General features: G+C 40.5%; 1 protein-coding gene across 4 annotated transcripts; it reads right to left on the reverse strand.

Annotated features, from left to right (window-relative positions):
* Nucleotides 1-427: 427 nt before the first annotated feature.
* On the reverse strand, nucleotides 428-13,801 carry LOC308393754 (ATP-dependent RNA helicase DDX3X-like). Of its 4 annotated transcripts, none has more exons than XM_080877712.1 (20): nucleotides 13,469-13,801; nucleotides 11,789-11,840; nucleotides 11,237-11,284; nucleotides 10,477-10,533; nucleotides 9,590-9,790; nucleotides 9,338-9,440; nucleotides 9,010-9,129; nucleotides 8,390-8,489; nucleotides 8,169-8,304; nucleotides 7,986-8,083; nucleotides 7,126-7,224; nucleotides 6,873-7,033; nucleotides 6,640-6,784; nucleotides 6,255-6,399; nucleotides 5,589-5,639; nucleotides 4,348-4,529; nucleotides 4,094-4,211; nucleotides 3,800-3,953; nucleotides 3,538-3,665; nucleotides 428-1,242 (listed from the first exon to the last, which is right to left on the reverse strand). In XM_080877712.1, exons 1-20 carry the CDS (start codon nucleotides 13,511-13,513, stop codon nucleotides 1,163-1,165), a joined length of 2,223 nt encoding a protein of 740 aa, XP_080733838.1. In that variant the 5' UTR covers nucleotides 13,514-13,801; the 3' UTR covers nucleotides 428-1,162. The 4 variants fall into 4 exon arrangements, with proteins under 4 accessions (XP_080733838.1, XP_080733837.1, XP_080733840.1 ...); XM_080877711.1 differs by having other exon boundaries at nucleotides 10,477-10,536; nucleotides 13,469-13,800; XM_080877714.1 differs by lacking the exon at nucleotides 10,477-10,533 and having other exon boundaries at nucleotides 13,469-13,800.
* Nucleotides 13,802-14,042: the final 241 nt, after the last annotated feature.

The following is a 14,042-nucleotide window of genomic DNA, read 5'->3' on the forward strand; positions in this document are numbered from 1 at the left end:
TGCTTTGAGTTTCCTCATCGTAGTTTTAGTTTAGTTTTTTTTTGCCAAGGTTTGATTTAGTTCAAGCCTAGTTTGCTTCCTTCCAAATAAAAATAAAGAAAACATATTTAAACCAACAAATGACACTGAATACACACTTTTAGTCACCGTGGGCCAATACTTGTGGACAGTTAACGTATTACGGCAATAAAAACAATGGAAATAAGAGACAAAGTTTAAATTCTTAAAGGCACAGTACAGAAACAAATGATTCTCCATAAACACTTATCTTAAAATTAAACAACAAACCAAAAAAAATGCTATTTGCAGTAACAACCATAAGTCCTAAGACTGTCTGCTATCCTCACTGCTAATGGCCGACAGCGCCATTTCAGTTTGTCCAGCCACTCGTCTCTTTGTTAGACATCTGTGTCAGACCTCGATAAAGTTTCATGTTTTAAAAAAGGTGAAAAAAAGAAAAGATTTTGTTTCTGTGGCCTCCAATACGTGAAGGCCAGTATTTTTGAATTTATACGCAGACATGTTTTGCTTTTATGTCCTGCCTATAGCTATATTTTAGAAAAGTTTTTGGCCAGCGATTTACAACATGGCCGTGCGTTAAATACAAAGATGACATGAGGTCACGCGGGGAGTGTAAATGCAGACGAAAACACAGTGAAATCAAACTCAAATATAAGGTGGGGGGAAATAAAGAAAGGATTTTCCCCTCTTTGAAGAAGCCCACACGCTGAAATCTCAGGGAATTAAACACCCAGGTCTTTTTACCAGCACACACGTGTCACAGAGGGAAAATGGTCTTAAGGTGGCTGCTAGCTGGAAGCTAACAAGTAAGCCTGTGTCCAGTGTTTAAAAAGTAAACAACTAAAATTCAACAATCTCTTCATAATGTGGTCTTTTTCAAGAGGAGAAAAGCTAATTTACCAAAACAAAAAAGGTGGACATAGAAAGCACAAGAAAACTCTTCCAACGACTTAAAAGACATGAAGGATGGGGATGGAAGCTACATAAATGAGCATAAATAGTTTAATAACATGCATGGGGGTTTCTTGGGGTTAATGGTGGTAACAAGACAGATGGGATGCAGACGTCGATGTGGAGAAAGAATGGAGGATGAGTGAGAAGAGGAAAGAGGGATGAGCGAGGGAGGGAGGGATGGAGAAACCTAGTTGCCCCACCAGTCAACTTGAGAGTGTGAGTAGTTTCCTCCGTAGCCATCGCTGGTGTAGAAGTTGCTGAAGCCGCCTGAGAAGACAAAGGGAAGAGAAAAGAAAGCCTTCTTAATCAAGTAAAACTTTTGTAGCATTTCATCGCCCAAGTATCAGAAATTAGTGTTTCCAGGCAAAACAAATCTCTATAATGCAGGTCTGGTGTAAAACATTTATCCTGAATGTGCAGTTCTGTAAAACAATAATTCGCACTGAATATATTCAGTATATATTCGCCATCAAAATATATTAAAAGTACAACAATATATGGCAAACTCAAGTGCTCTTCTTTTATTTCTCTCTATACAAGCTCTCAGAAAACGGGAAAAAAGTATCCCGGGGGGCCCAGTAAAAAGCAACACAATGAACATCATGTGACTACAATCATGTGCACAATAATCACCCTACATCAGGGGTCTCAAACTCAAATGAGCCGCGGGCCACTTCTGGCACCATCATCTTATTGGAGGGCCACTTTAGTGTCCAAGTAGTACAAAAAACAAACACGAAAACACCCACTAATATATCCTAAAATGTAGTGTTTTGCTTGTTTTATTTAATTCCAAATATTGTGTAACAAGACAAAATTGTAAACATGAACGCAATTTTTTTTCCTCACTCTCAACTATCTGAAGCCTTTCAGTTTCAGTTGTCATATGCAAGTTAGCACAAGGTCAACATTGCAATGAGATGTATTTGAGGAGCAGACGACAGTCACTCAGCAGTGTAGTACAGTAGTTTCATTGAACTACCAAATAAACAGCTGGCAGCACTTTTGCTACAATTTTGTTTGTATTTAACAAAATAAAAATGCAGACATAAGCGTACACATTAGTTTTTGACTGCAAGAGAAAATTGTTTTCTTTCCAAATAATTCTCTCACTGAACTAACACAGCCCCGCAACATGTTTGCACTCTCTTGTTACCTCGGCCAGGTCCATGGCTCCGAACCGCGGTAAGGAGACCTCTGGCTAATACTTTGGGTTCCGGCTCGTAGCCGGGAACTAGCGTTACTGTCTGGGTCAACTTTGCTAGCGAGAGACAGAGAGAGGCATTGAAAGGCTGCTCCAGCAGAACTTTATTGTTTCGGAGGAAAAAACGAACACAGCGTACAGTCGAGTCTTAACAGCTTACTTACAACTGGCACTCTTTTTGGCTGTAGTGGTTATTTTTATATTTACATGCTTCCAGCTCCCGTTTCTGCTCGGTAGCACCTTGTACTTTTCTACTTTCCTTTTTCTCCCTCCCTCACGCTCACACAGAGAAAAGCGGGAGGGGCGGTCCCACACATTCTCCCTGCAGCACGGACTACACCGCCCGTGAGGCTACAGTCTTAACCCTTTAAAGCCGGTTGGAGCGGCCACTCTCCGTTTTGCGTAGCTATTTTTAAATCCCAGTAGCACTGAAACCACGTAAGCTTGCCCTCGGTCACAGTTTCCTTCCACATATAGCTTTGCAAAAACTGCATAAAAAGCACTTGCAGCAACATAAACATAATATTCCAGAAACACGCTTTGCCGATCCGATCAGCTGTTTGTAACACTTCCTACGTCCATCAGCGCGAACTATCGCATGTTCCCCATGACCTGCCCGAAACCGGAAGTGAAGTCATTTTGCAGAAATGTAGTTTTTCACCATCAGGGCCTTATGAGCCTATACTTGTGTTTTTAAAAGTTATGTTTGACTTTATGACTTTCTGTGTCGTTTCTGGGATGCTTAGGACTCATATTGCACTGCTGGAAATAGTTTATTTTGATGCATATGCTGGTTTTTTTTGCAAATTTGCAGTATAATATTTATTTTTGTTTTTCCTGCATTATATAAAAATTGGTGTATTTCAAAAATAAAACTATGAAGACACTTAAAATAAATTTCCTGTGGTGGGAAACTATTTTGTGCAACTTTTTTGTATTTACAGTTTTGAAGGATGAGCCTCTTAAATTTCTCTAACTAGAAATATATGTTAAAAAAACAAAAACTATTTTCAATTTTTTTGTAGTTTATTGCATTTTTTGCAATTTATGTAATTACTATGCACTTAATGCAGATATATTATTTAAATTTGGGCTATAATGGTTGTATTGATGTATATCAACTTGAAATGCTCCCAAAAATGGCTTCACAGCATGTAAAAATATAATATAAGCTCTGGCGGACTTGGTTCTATGCTAGGTCTTAAAGGGTTAAAGGGCCATGCCTGTAACACTCTGCCGTCGTGTTAAATCATTTTTGGTAAAATAATTTCTTTCTTCACATCAATATGCGGGCCACGAGTTTGAGACCCCTGCCTTACATTAATGAATAAATTTCTATCCAAAGATCAGAGCCTCACCTCCTCCAAAGGCACGGTTTCCTCCATGTCCTGCCTGGCTGCGTCCTCCTCCACGTCCTCCAAACCCTCCGGCGTTGACTCCTGCAGCAGTCTGACGATAATCTCGTGCTCCAAACCCGCCAGAGAACCTGTGGGATAAAAGAAAAATAAATAAATCAGTGTTTAGGGATTCTGATTAGACCAGCAAATGTTTTAATACTTATAACAAAAACAAACATTTGCAAGTTAAAGACAGAATCTGTGTGTGTGTGTGTGTGTGTACCTCTTAGAGCGCCCTCTATTACTACTCTTGTGCTGGTGTTCATAGGCCAGGCTCTCGAGCCATGAGGGAACTTCCTGTTTGGCCTCTACTAGGATGTCCAGGAGGTCTTTAGTGATGTTCCCGTTTTTGTCATTGAAGAATGATGTTGCCAGCCCTACAGGAAACAGAAAAAACCCCCAAAAAACACTTAAAAACAGGAGACATTTTTTGAAGCAATATAAGTAAGAGCAGTAAATGGGGTTCATCCTAAATCAAGAGGATGCTTCCCTTAAATCACATTACTTTTAGCCTTACCCAGGTTTCCTACTCGTCCCGTACGTCCAATACGGTGGACGTACTCCTCTATGTCGCTTGGCAGGTCAAAGTTAATAACATGTTTCACGTTGGAGATGTCCAAACCCCGAGCTGCTACCTGAGATCACAAAAACAGGAGCAGATACTTTAAAAACTCACACCTTCAGTTTTATGTCGATTGTGGTTGGCAGTTAACAGAAAGGTTCCTCTTGTGGTTCACCGTAACGTGCACCCAACAGGATGTTTTTACTGACCGCTGTAGCCACCAGGATGGGACATTTTCCTGATCTGAACTGGTTCAGGGCCTCCTCTCGATCTCTCTGGGAACGGTCACCATGGATACTGGTGCAGGCGTAGCCTTCCCGATATAGGAAGTCCTCCAAGGCGTCTGCACCTTTCTTGGTCTCCACAAAAACCAGGGTCAATGAGTCCTTACCTGGTCAACCAAGAGGGGAAACACTGGGTGTTAATGCTACAAAGAATAAAACAACTGTAGGGCTGCACTGTGTTTGGACTAAATAAAGACTGAGTTTAATAATCCTGCGCCACTATGACTCTGGCTTTATGTAGCAGACATACTGGACCAAATTGTGGAACAAACAAATAATGAAGTTACAGTCATGCTGGAATTATATAGAATTTAAGTGCACGAGCAATTATGAGAACCAAGCACATAAATTAAAATCCATCCCTGATGGCCTAGCCTGCTAAACTGAACTTTAAGCTTCTCAGTCCACTACATGAGATTGATTTGCCTTCTAGCCAATGGGATCAGTTAGCATCTAAATGAATCATACAATTTTACGTGTGAACGGTTTTCTGCTGCCATGCACACATAAATCAACGCCCTTGATTGTATATGAAATCCCCCATAGCACATCAGTTAGTGGGTTTGTTGCAGCAGCCCTGTATACAGATCATATGTTTACATGTATATACGTGTGTCAGTCCATGGGGTGACTAACATGCAGGTTTCAGGGTTAAATCTACCAGCATTACTTTACAGCAGATGTTGTTATATGAGCAGAACAGTGCAACAGGCAGCAGGAGGTGCAGTGTGGGTAAAATGACCAGCAGCAATGTGTTTTCATGCAGATTTCACTAGAGGCACTGATGGAAAGATTCTGGTCACTGTATTCTTCCCGCATCAACATCATCAATTGACCTACACTTATATCAAAAGTTAGATACACGGCAACACACGAACACAACATGACCAGACTCTCTCCATTAAAGCTATGGGTTTGACCTAAAGACATCACAGCAACATACTTTAAAGATGACACAAAAACAACCTTAAGCTATAAAATCAAACAACAGGCATGTTTAATTTCACATGAGAGGACCCGACGTGTGAAATGGGACACAGAACCTAAATAAACATAATAAACAGGAGATTCTCCATCCACGAAAAAAAAGAACAGAACAGTAAAGTCGAGCAAAATTATTTAAAATATGAAATGACAGATAAAAGTTTCCTGTTTGAGGATCTTACCAGGTTTCTCTATGTTGTCTCCAGTACTGTCCTGTACCTCACTTGGGATGGCTTGGGATAAAACCACAAACCACTGACATGTAAACTCCAGTTTGAAAGCAATGCTTGTGTGTCTGATATTGCTGATTTAACAGAGGTTTAAAATGTTGCCATATAATCACTAACAAAACAATAAGGTTGTTTTCCCAGCCACAAACAATTAAAAATCCTCTTTTTTTTTTTTAGTTCAATCTGAAGAAGAAGATATTTTGTAATAAAAATAGACCACTGCCATCTGGAGGCAAATATAATCCAGGAAACACAATGTTTCTTGCCAACTACCACAAATATAGAAAGAGCATCTTTTAAATTAGAGGTTTTAAACCTTTTTCAGGGCAGCCTAGAGATATACATCTTCCTAATTTCACACACAAACATATCTAAGTGAAATTTTCACTGAAAGACAAAGGGTGCTGATGGACATTACACTGTGCTAAGCATGGGGAACACAGTAATGTATTGGTTGAGATGTGAGGATGACAATATGATGATGACCATAAGACAGGGGAAATAAAATCGCACTGTGTGTGTGTGGTTCGAGATAATTGCAGATAAGTCTACTCAGGCTGCAATCAGTATTTATGTTATGTGTTGGGACATGTGGCAGTTGAGCTGAGATCGGCTCACCTGTAGCGCTTAGCAGGTCCAAGAGGAAAGACCGCTTATCACTCTCTTCCACCCACACCACTTTCTGCGTGATGTTCTCCGAGGTGGAACCCACTCTGCCCACCGCCAGGAAGATGTAATCCTCCAGGAAATCCCGAGCTAAGATCTGCAGGATGAGCAAAATATGTGATTAACACAACTGTTTTGCACCGTCTGACTAAACAGATGGAAAATTTTACATCTTTAAAATGAAGCACTGATCACCATGTGAATGCTTGCTGCACTTTTCTTTATTAGTAACGGGCGGATTAAAACAAAAAACAAACAAAAGAAAAAAGAAGAAGAAGAAGAGGAAGAAGAAAAGTTCCAATTTCTATCACAATTACTGCAGATAATGAAGATATACCTGGATTTCTTTGGGAAACGTAGCGCTGAACATCATAGTTTGTCGGATGCCTTTAGGAGGCATGGTGTCCTGTTCGACGATGCGCCGTATCTGTGGTTCAAAGCCCATGTCCAGCATACGGTCAGCCTCATCTAGGACCAGGTAGCTAAAGGAAACAGAAGAAAAGAGTTTGAAATTTGGAAAAAATGAAACAGACATTTACCCATCACTCACTCCTCGCGTTTAGGTCTTACTTGCAGTAGTCCAGTCCGATCTTCCCTCTCTCCATCATGTCCACGAGTCTTCCTGGAGTGGCCACCAGCAGGTGACAGCCTCTCTCCAGGTCTCTGATCTGCTGGCCAATGTCTGCTCCTCCATACACAACACAGGGACGCACTCTGGAGCGGTAGGAAAACTAACAGGAAAATACAATGTATTAACAATTACACACAAATTTAAAAATCACATCATTAAATAAAATTATTACACACTAATGTGTTTAAATACCTTCCTTGCTTCATCATATATCTGCAGTGCCAGTTCTCTGGTGGGAGCCAGCACCAGGGAGATGGGGTACTGCTTGCGACGGCCATACTTTCCATTCTCCTGCAAAGCAGCAAAGACACAACATTTAAGTCTCACAGCAACAAACGTGATTGAGAACAGAACATGTGGCAAACCTATCAAGGAATAGTATGACTCGTGAGAGCAAAAAGGCTAAAGGCTAAAGGCTTCACAATGTAAATTAGGGGAGAACTCGTGTAACAGGAATTACCAGACAATTATCAGAGACGTGGCACTCAAATAATTCCAGATTTAAAGTTCATGGAATAATTCAACAACAGTGAAGTTAGCCGAATAAAAACTTCCAGAGGAAAGAAAGACAAGCTTTAAAATCAGACTTACCTGCTGATAATTTTCTTTCTCAATAACAGCTTAAATTAAATTAGACAAAATAACTCCCTAAATAGGTGCCAGGTGTCATATCGAGATGGCTGCTGACAGGTAGGACTTGTGTCTTAAAGGGTTTTGCTTTTCTTTAACTGCTGCTTGTTTTGCCTCTTCTTTGATGGTCTAGTATACTACTGGTATCAAAAAAGATCAACTTAAGCAGGTCTGCTTGTTTGTTGCAGTGACTGAAACTCGTGCTCACCGTTTGTGGTAGCATATGAACAATACCCATTCATTTGTAGAAGTGTGCACGTGCCTGAAATTAATGCTTTTATTTTTAATCTGGAGGATATGCTTTAATTAAATTACTTTACCATGAAATCCCCCACAGCACCTGAACCATTTGTTTTGCCCCTTTCAAAGCCATGATGAAATTAGCTGTTTTTAACTAGATAATATTGATTTTTCTCTTTTACCTGTCCTGATGCTTTAGCTGCGTTAAGGGCCTCTCCTGGTCCATCAGTGTAGATCTGGCTGAGGACTGGCAAGAGGAATGCTGCCGTTTTCCCAGAGCCTGAAACACACAAGGACAGCCTCATCCATTTCTGCTGTTCCTCTCATCGACCCAATTCCAATATTTTGTTATGTTTGTGCACTACCTGTCTGTGCGCAGGCCATGAGGTCTCTCTTCGATTTAATAATAGGAATGGCGTATTTCTGGACAGGAGTGGGTCTGGTGTAGCGACTCAGAGCAATGTTACCCATGATAATCTCACCCATGTCCACGTCTTGGAACTGAGATCACAAACAGAAACGTGTACAGAAAGAGCAAAGAAAAGCAACAGTGCAGCTGGTATCTGATACAATGTGAGTAACTCACACTCTCGATGTGCTGAGGGCAGTTCTGTCCCGTGGCCTCAACAGGAATGTCATCGTATTTCTCAAAGTTAATCCCAGTGTTACTGCCAGAGAACAATTCACTACGGAGAGAGCAGCAAAGGTTAGTCGAATGCTCTGGAACTTTATTGCTCAGAGTAACTGCAGCAATTTCTTGGGATAATTTATCTGAATGACGAATTTTAAAAGAATAAAAACCTAGCATTATTTTTACTGGGGCTGGTCAGCCATTTGAATTTATCATGTGTCAGGTAAGGGAAATGCTGCAGAACCATAACAGACAAAGTTAAAGATGCTTCCATATTGACATCAGACTAGAAACCTGCAAATAAGTTAAGAACAAATGTCATTAAGATGACAACTGGAAATAACAAAACGTCAAAGAATTTGCTTTCACCTTCCTGTGTTTTACTCTGTTACACAAGAACCAATGAAATCCCAACAATATGACTCACAGTCTAATAGTGAAATTACACTAGTCTAATAATCTAATTCTGTGGACTAATTTTTAACTTTTGGAAAGTTTACCTGAAATTTCCTGATCTTACAATAAATTAGAAAGTAGACTACACCTCCCACAGCGGCTCAAAAGCACAGACTCACTGTTCAAGGCGTTCGTTGCGAGGGGTTGGTTTGGACCAGTCTCCGTCATCTCTGGATTCCTCCACCCAGCGGCTGTTTCCTCCTCCTCCTCCTCCATTACCAAATCCTCCATGCTCAAACCTGAACACAGCACGCACACATTAATGATGAATAATGAGGCAACTTTTTCCAAATTATAGAACCACAGCTCTCCACTTAACATTTTTTGGGTAATAATAAACCATTTTAAGGGTTCACAAGAGGGTCGTTTTTTAGCTTTTATAGTAAACATGGGAATTTTCTGTTGACGCTGAACATAAGCTCTCAACACTGTATGTGATCCACTCACCTTCCTCGGCTAGCGTTGCCTCTGTCATTGAAGAAAGCAGACTTTCCACGGTTATTGCCAAAACTGCTATAGGCGTCCTTGGCAGTGTTCCAGCCACCTGCGTCTAAAAGGAGAACACCACAAAACTATCAGGTTTCGACAGCTAGCAGACGCATCCAGTCATTCATGTAGTGGAGAGGCAGGTAAATGAGCACATACTGGATGCACGAGCTAAGTAAAAGAAATGTTGGAAGCACTAAAACTGAATCGCACCTTTATTTTCATACCCAGCAAAGCCCATTGGCTGTGCTGGGTTAATGGGGTTGAAGGCTCCACCCCTGTTGTTGCGGTAACCACCTCCAACGCCACCTCTTCCCCGCTCCATGCGAGGCGGGCCACGGTTAAATGAGTTGCCCGTCATGCGATTGTCGTGGTAGCCGTTGACAAAGTTGTTGCGCGTGCCGTCCCAGCCGTCTGCAGAGAGGAAACAGTGCACAAAATAATTAATAAATACCATCACACCTGCAGGAACATCGTCTTCATGACCATCACTGCTGTTATTGGTGGAGCGCTGGCAATACATGCTATATGGGCAAAAGTATTTGGCTACACCTCTTACATCTTTTCAATTCAAGTGTTTTCAGTCCCATTGTCACGGGTGTAAAACTCGTAAAGTCGCCAACGCTTTGCTGACTCAGCAAACCTCCTCTAGCATTAACATCAGCACAAAAACTGCGCTGGGAGCGTCATGGTATGATCAACAGCTTCTGTAGGTGTAATGTGTGGGTGGCCCAGTATTTTGTCCATATAGTGTTGTTTCAGCATACCAATAAAACACCAGCGATTATATTTTAGCCCTTTTGACATCTATCAAATTAATTTTTAATGAAAAATGTACTTTTGTGAACAGGTAGGAAATTAGATGCATCAGGTCAAAATGATTAAACAAACCAACTCAAAGAAGCACTTTCAGATGCTTCTGCTGCTGCTTCCGATATGCAGCCGCACTTAAATGTTAAGGCATTCACTATGAACTCATCAATAAGTCAATTTACAAAGAACAACAACAACTCTAAAATCAATATAAAAAAAAAAAGACCAATTCCCCAACTTCTGCACAACTCTATCCAAGAAAATCAGAAGTTCAGAGAGGAACTTACAGTTGGCTGCAGGCGCGATGGTGTAACCACCCTGTCGCCCAGCAGCAAAGGCATTTCCTGCTGGATTAGGAGATGAAATTCCAGTTGTAACTCATGGTTAAAAACAGATGCTGATATAATAGAGATACTTTGTAGAGTTACAAGTGTGGGGTCTTTTAGAATACTATGTCTTCCTCACTATTCCAAAAATCAACCATAGGTGGTAATAACGTTTAAAAAAAAAAACAGAGCATAGAGGAAGGAGATCGACTGCTAATCATAGAGAAATAAAGATGGACAGAGCTGAAAATTGTGTCTGAAAAGCAAAACCAGACCTGAAGTGCTTTAAACTTGCACTCTTTTTATTTGCCATATAGGGAAAACCTGACATCAGCTCCCACTCTGTGACCTCACTAAAACATTCCCTGCTTCAGGTCACAATCAACACAACTTAAAGGCCATCTTGTAAATTTTATTTGTTTCAAGAGTCACAAAGGAGCATTATCCAGGGTACGCTCGTTGCTACTTGGCAATCACAAATCATTAGCCAATGAGAGTGCACTTTCGCAGTTCGACCTGCCCTTCGCACATCACATCAAATATCACGATGTCGATGGATTTCACTAATCAATCAGTGAAAACACGGAAATTCAGCTATGAAAGCTGAAAATGAAAATGATTTATTTGGTAGGAATCAGTGATGGGAGTTCCCAGTGGCCTAAAAATAAACACAATTCAGATTTTTCTTTATAGGAAACAAGGTTAAGTGGATCCTACTCACCATTTTTGGGAGCATCTTTGTTCCTTAAATGTGGAGGTATGTATCGCCCTGCAAAAGAGACAGACAGCCAAGAATCAGTCAGCGCTTACGTCACACTGCATTTATAATCAAATCTAACTAACCATTTCAAGGTTGACCCACAAATTATGACTGCAATGACAAAAGATTATTAAACTATAATGTAAAGAAAAACTTAAAGGTGACATGCAAATATTCATTTTCACATGGTTGCAACTAAATGTCACTGTATTAAAAACAGATGTTCTGCACTTAAATAAAAATAGATCATGTAACTGAAAAGTCACCGTGTTTAATGAATAATAAAAGATTTAAAGACAAAATTTCTTCAAAACCTTTGCATCATCCAAAGACATGCATATTTTAAGTTAACAGAAAAATCTGCTTTCAGTATCACCACACAGCACCAGGGATGCATTTACACTGTACCACATGCAGACATACAGCAGTCACTTTTTTTTTTTTTTTTTTAAACCTGTTTGTTTTTATCATGACAAAATGAAAAATTCTAACAAAAACACAAAGGCTGCTTACTGCTATTGCCGCCACCTTGTCCGTCTGCAGCGCTCAAGTCTAGGACAGCGAGCTAGAGGGGGGGAAAAAACAAAACACAAAAACAGAAAACGACTCACTGACCCACTTCAAGCAACCTAAAACTTTAAGTTACATTTTAACAAAATGAATTATCAAAGCTATTACTGCCCATGTCTTACATTAACTGGTCGCATTACAAGTTGATTTTTCTCCATCATAGACACAAACACAGAGTAGCATTTCTGTAGTAATCTCCCTATTGGTTCTCAGTTGTCTAGGTTTTCAGTAGCTAATGCTACAAGACAGCTCAGTGTCACTGGTATATGTATCCACCATCACCAACCCCAAGTCAATATTTTTCCTCTCAAATACCGTTGGTTCCCTGTTTCTTTCTGTAGTTTTCCATTACACCCAAGCAACATTTAGTCCCATAAATTAAGAATGCCTGTAAAACCAAATAAGTGGAAACTAGTCTTTAGATTGTTAGGCAGGCTGTGTTTGAGGCCACAGACCACTTATCCTTAAGAGTAGGTGACACAGAGAGCTGCTGCCTACCTTTTAAAAAAACGTTTCTGTATAATAAGGAGTGTGAAAATTTTTCTTGCATGGACTGGTTTGAGTACTCAGATTTGACATGAAAAAAGAAAACTAGAAGTCATTTTTATTTTTGTATTCTGCAGCAGACTTAAAAAACAAACAAAAAAAAGAGCGAGGGAAAGGGAGACAGAGATGTGAGCTCCAGCGTGCTGAATTCCTATCATGATGATGTCAGCAAACTGCACCCAGCCACAGCTGGTCTGGGATACTGAGATGCGATGCTGGTGCGTCAAATCTCACTGCTGTCCAGGGAACAACTTTGTATTTAATGCTTTCATTACCAAAAATCTAACTGTGTTGGGGGGTGGCGGCGGTGACATTCAGCTTAAGCCAACTAAACTCATGAGGATGTATAAGTCGCTGAAATAGGGGCCTAGGTTGCGCATCACACTCCTTCTTAGACATTTTTCCCCAATAGGGGCTCTCCAAAATATCAACCGAGTACACGCAGTACTTTTCTGTTACCATCCAGCCAGACACAGATAGACTACGTTGCTGGTGACGCAGAAGAAATGACCATCTCTTAGCGGGACGCAGTCAACATAAAAACATGGAAGTCTGGAAAATGCTGCGTATCATCTAAAAGCCGGGGAGGGCGACAGTCACGCCGCATTGTTTGTGTAGCAAGCAGACCCGCAGGTTCCAGCCACATTGACCTCCATTTTATTATTATATCGAGCTGCAAGACAAGCGCAGTGGACGTAACAGTTGAGGGGTGCGTTTCATGTGTTCATATGAGGGGGCCAGAGGAACCACTCGTGCGTCATTTCGCATTTAGCTCTTCGTTTTAAAGAACACCGATCAGTCTAGCAGCAAAACACGGATGTTTTATTTCTAGAATGCAATTCAATAAAGGCATTCTTGGTCAGGTTGTAGAGGGGCCAAAACATTTTTCATGTCGTATGCACCGCAGCCACCGTCAGACGTGTGCGCGAACAAAAGCAGCGCACCCGACGTTAAGCTAGCACAATAGCATACTGTTAGCAGACCCAGGCTAGCCGGCAAGCTAATGTTTACCACTGCCGTTTTTTTACATTACTTCTAAAGCGAACATTTAAGACATATAAAAGAAACACAGCTTACCTGCTGTTCTAGACCGTGGGCATTTTCGACGGCCACATGACTCATAACTATAGAATATGGAGGAAAAATGATGCCGTTGAAAAGGGGACCTCTTTGTTTGCCGGGTTTTGATGTTGTTATTATTTCTCCTTTGCGTCTCGCCCGTTTCTGTGGTTATGTAAAATGACAGCTATTTCATTTCCTTAATGGTTTCAGATAACTTTTTAAAACGATATTACTGAATTTCAAGTGGCAATAAAGTCCCGTATTTTCAGCTTCAAGGTTGATACTTCAAGCAAACACAGCTGTTGTCTGTTTGCTCTTTAGCTGAAGCTGAGACGAAGCCACCACGAAGCGCGTGAAGGGAACGCGAACAATGTGAACGCAATTATCCGGTGACGCCAAAATAAAAGGTTAAAAAAAAAAACTAGGTATAATTTTATATCTATATCAAATTTTAGGCCATAATAATAATAATAACAATAATAACGTATACTATCATACTATTAATGTTTTGTGTTCTTAAACTTGTTCTTAAACTTAAGAAAGACGATAAGAGGCTTACATCCCCTTAATCTGAAATGTCCCTATTTCC

This window comes from Rhamphochromis sp. 'chilingali' (genome assembly GCF_963969265.1).
Source record: "Rhamphochromis sp. 'chilingali' genome assembly, chromosome: 3".
In the NCBI taxonomy this organism is placed as follows: Eukaryota; Metazoa; Chordata; class Actinopteri; order Cichliformes; family Cichlidae; genus Rhamphochromis; species Rhamphochromis sp. 'chilingali'.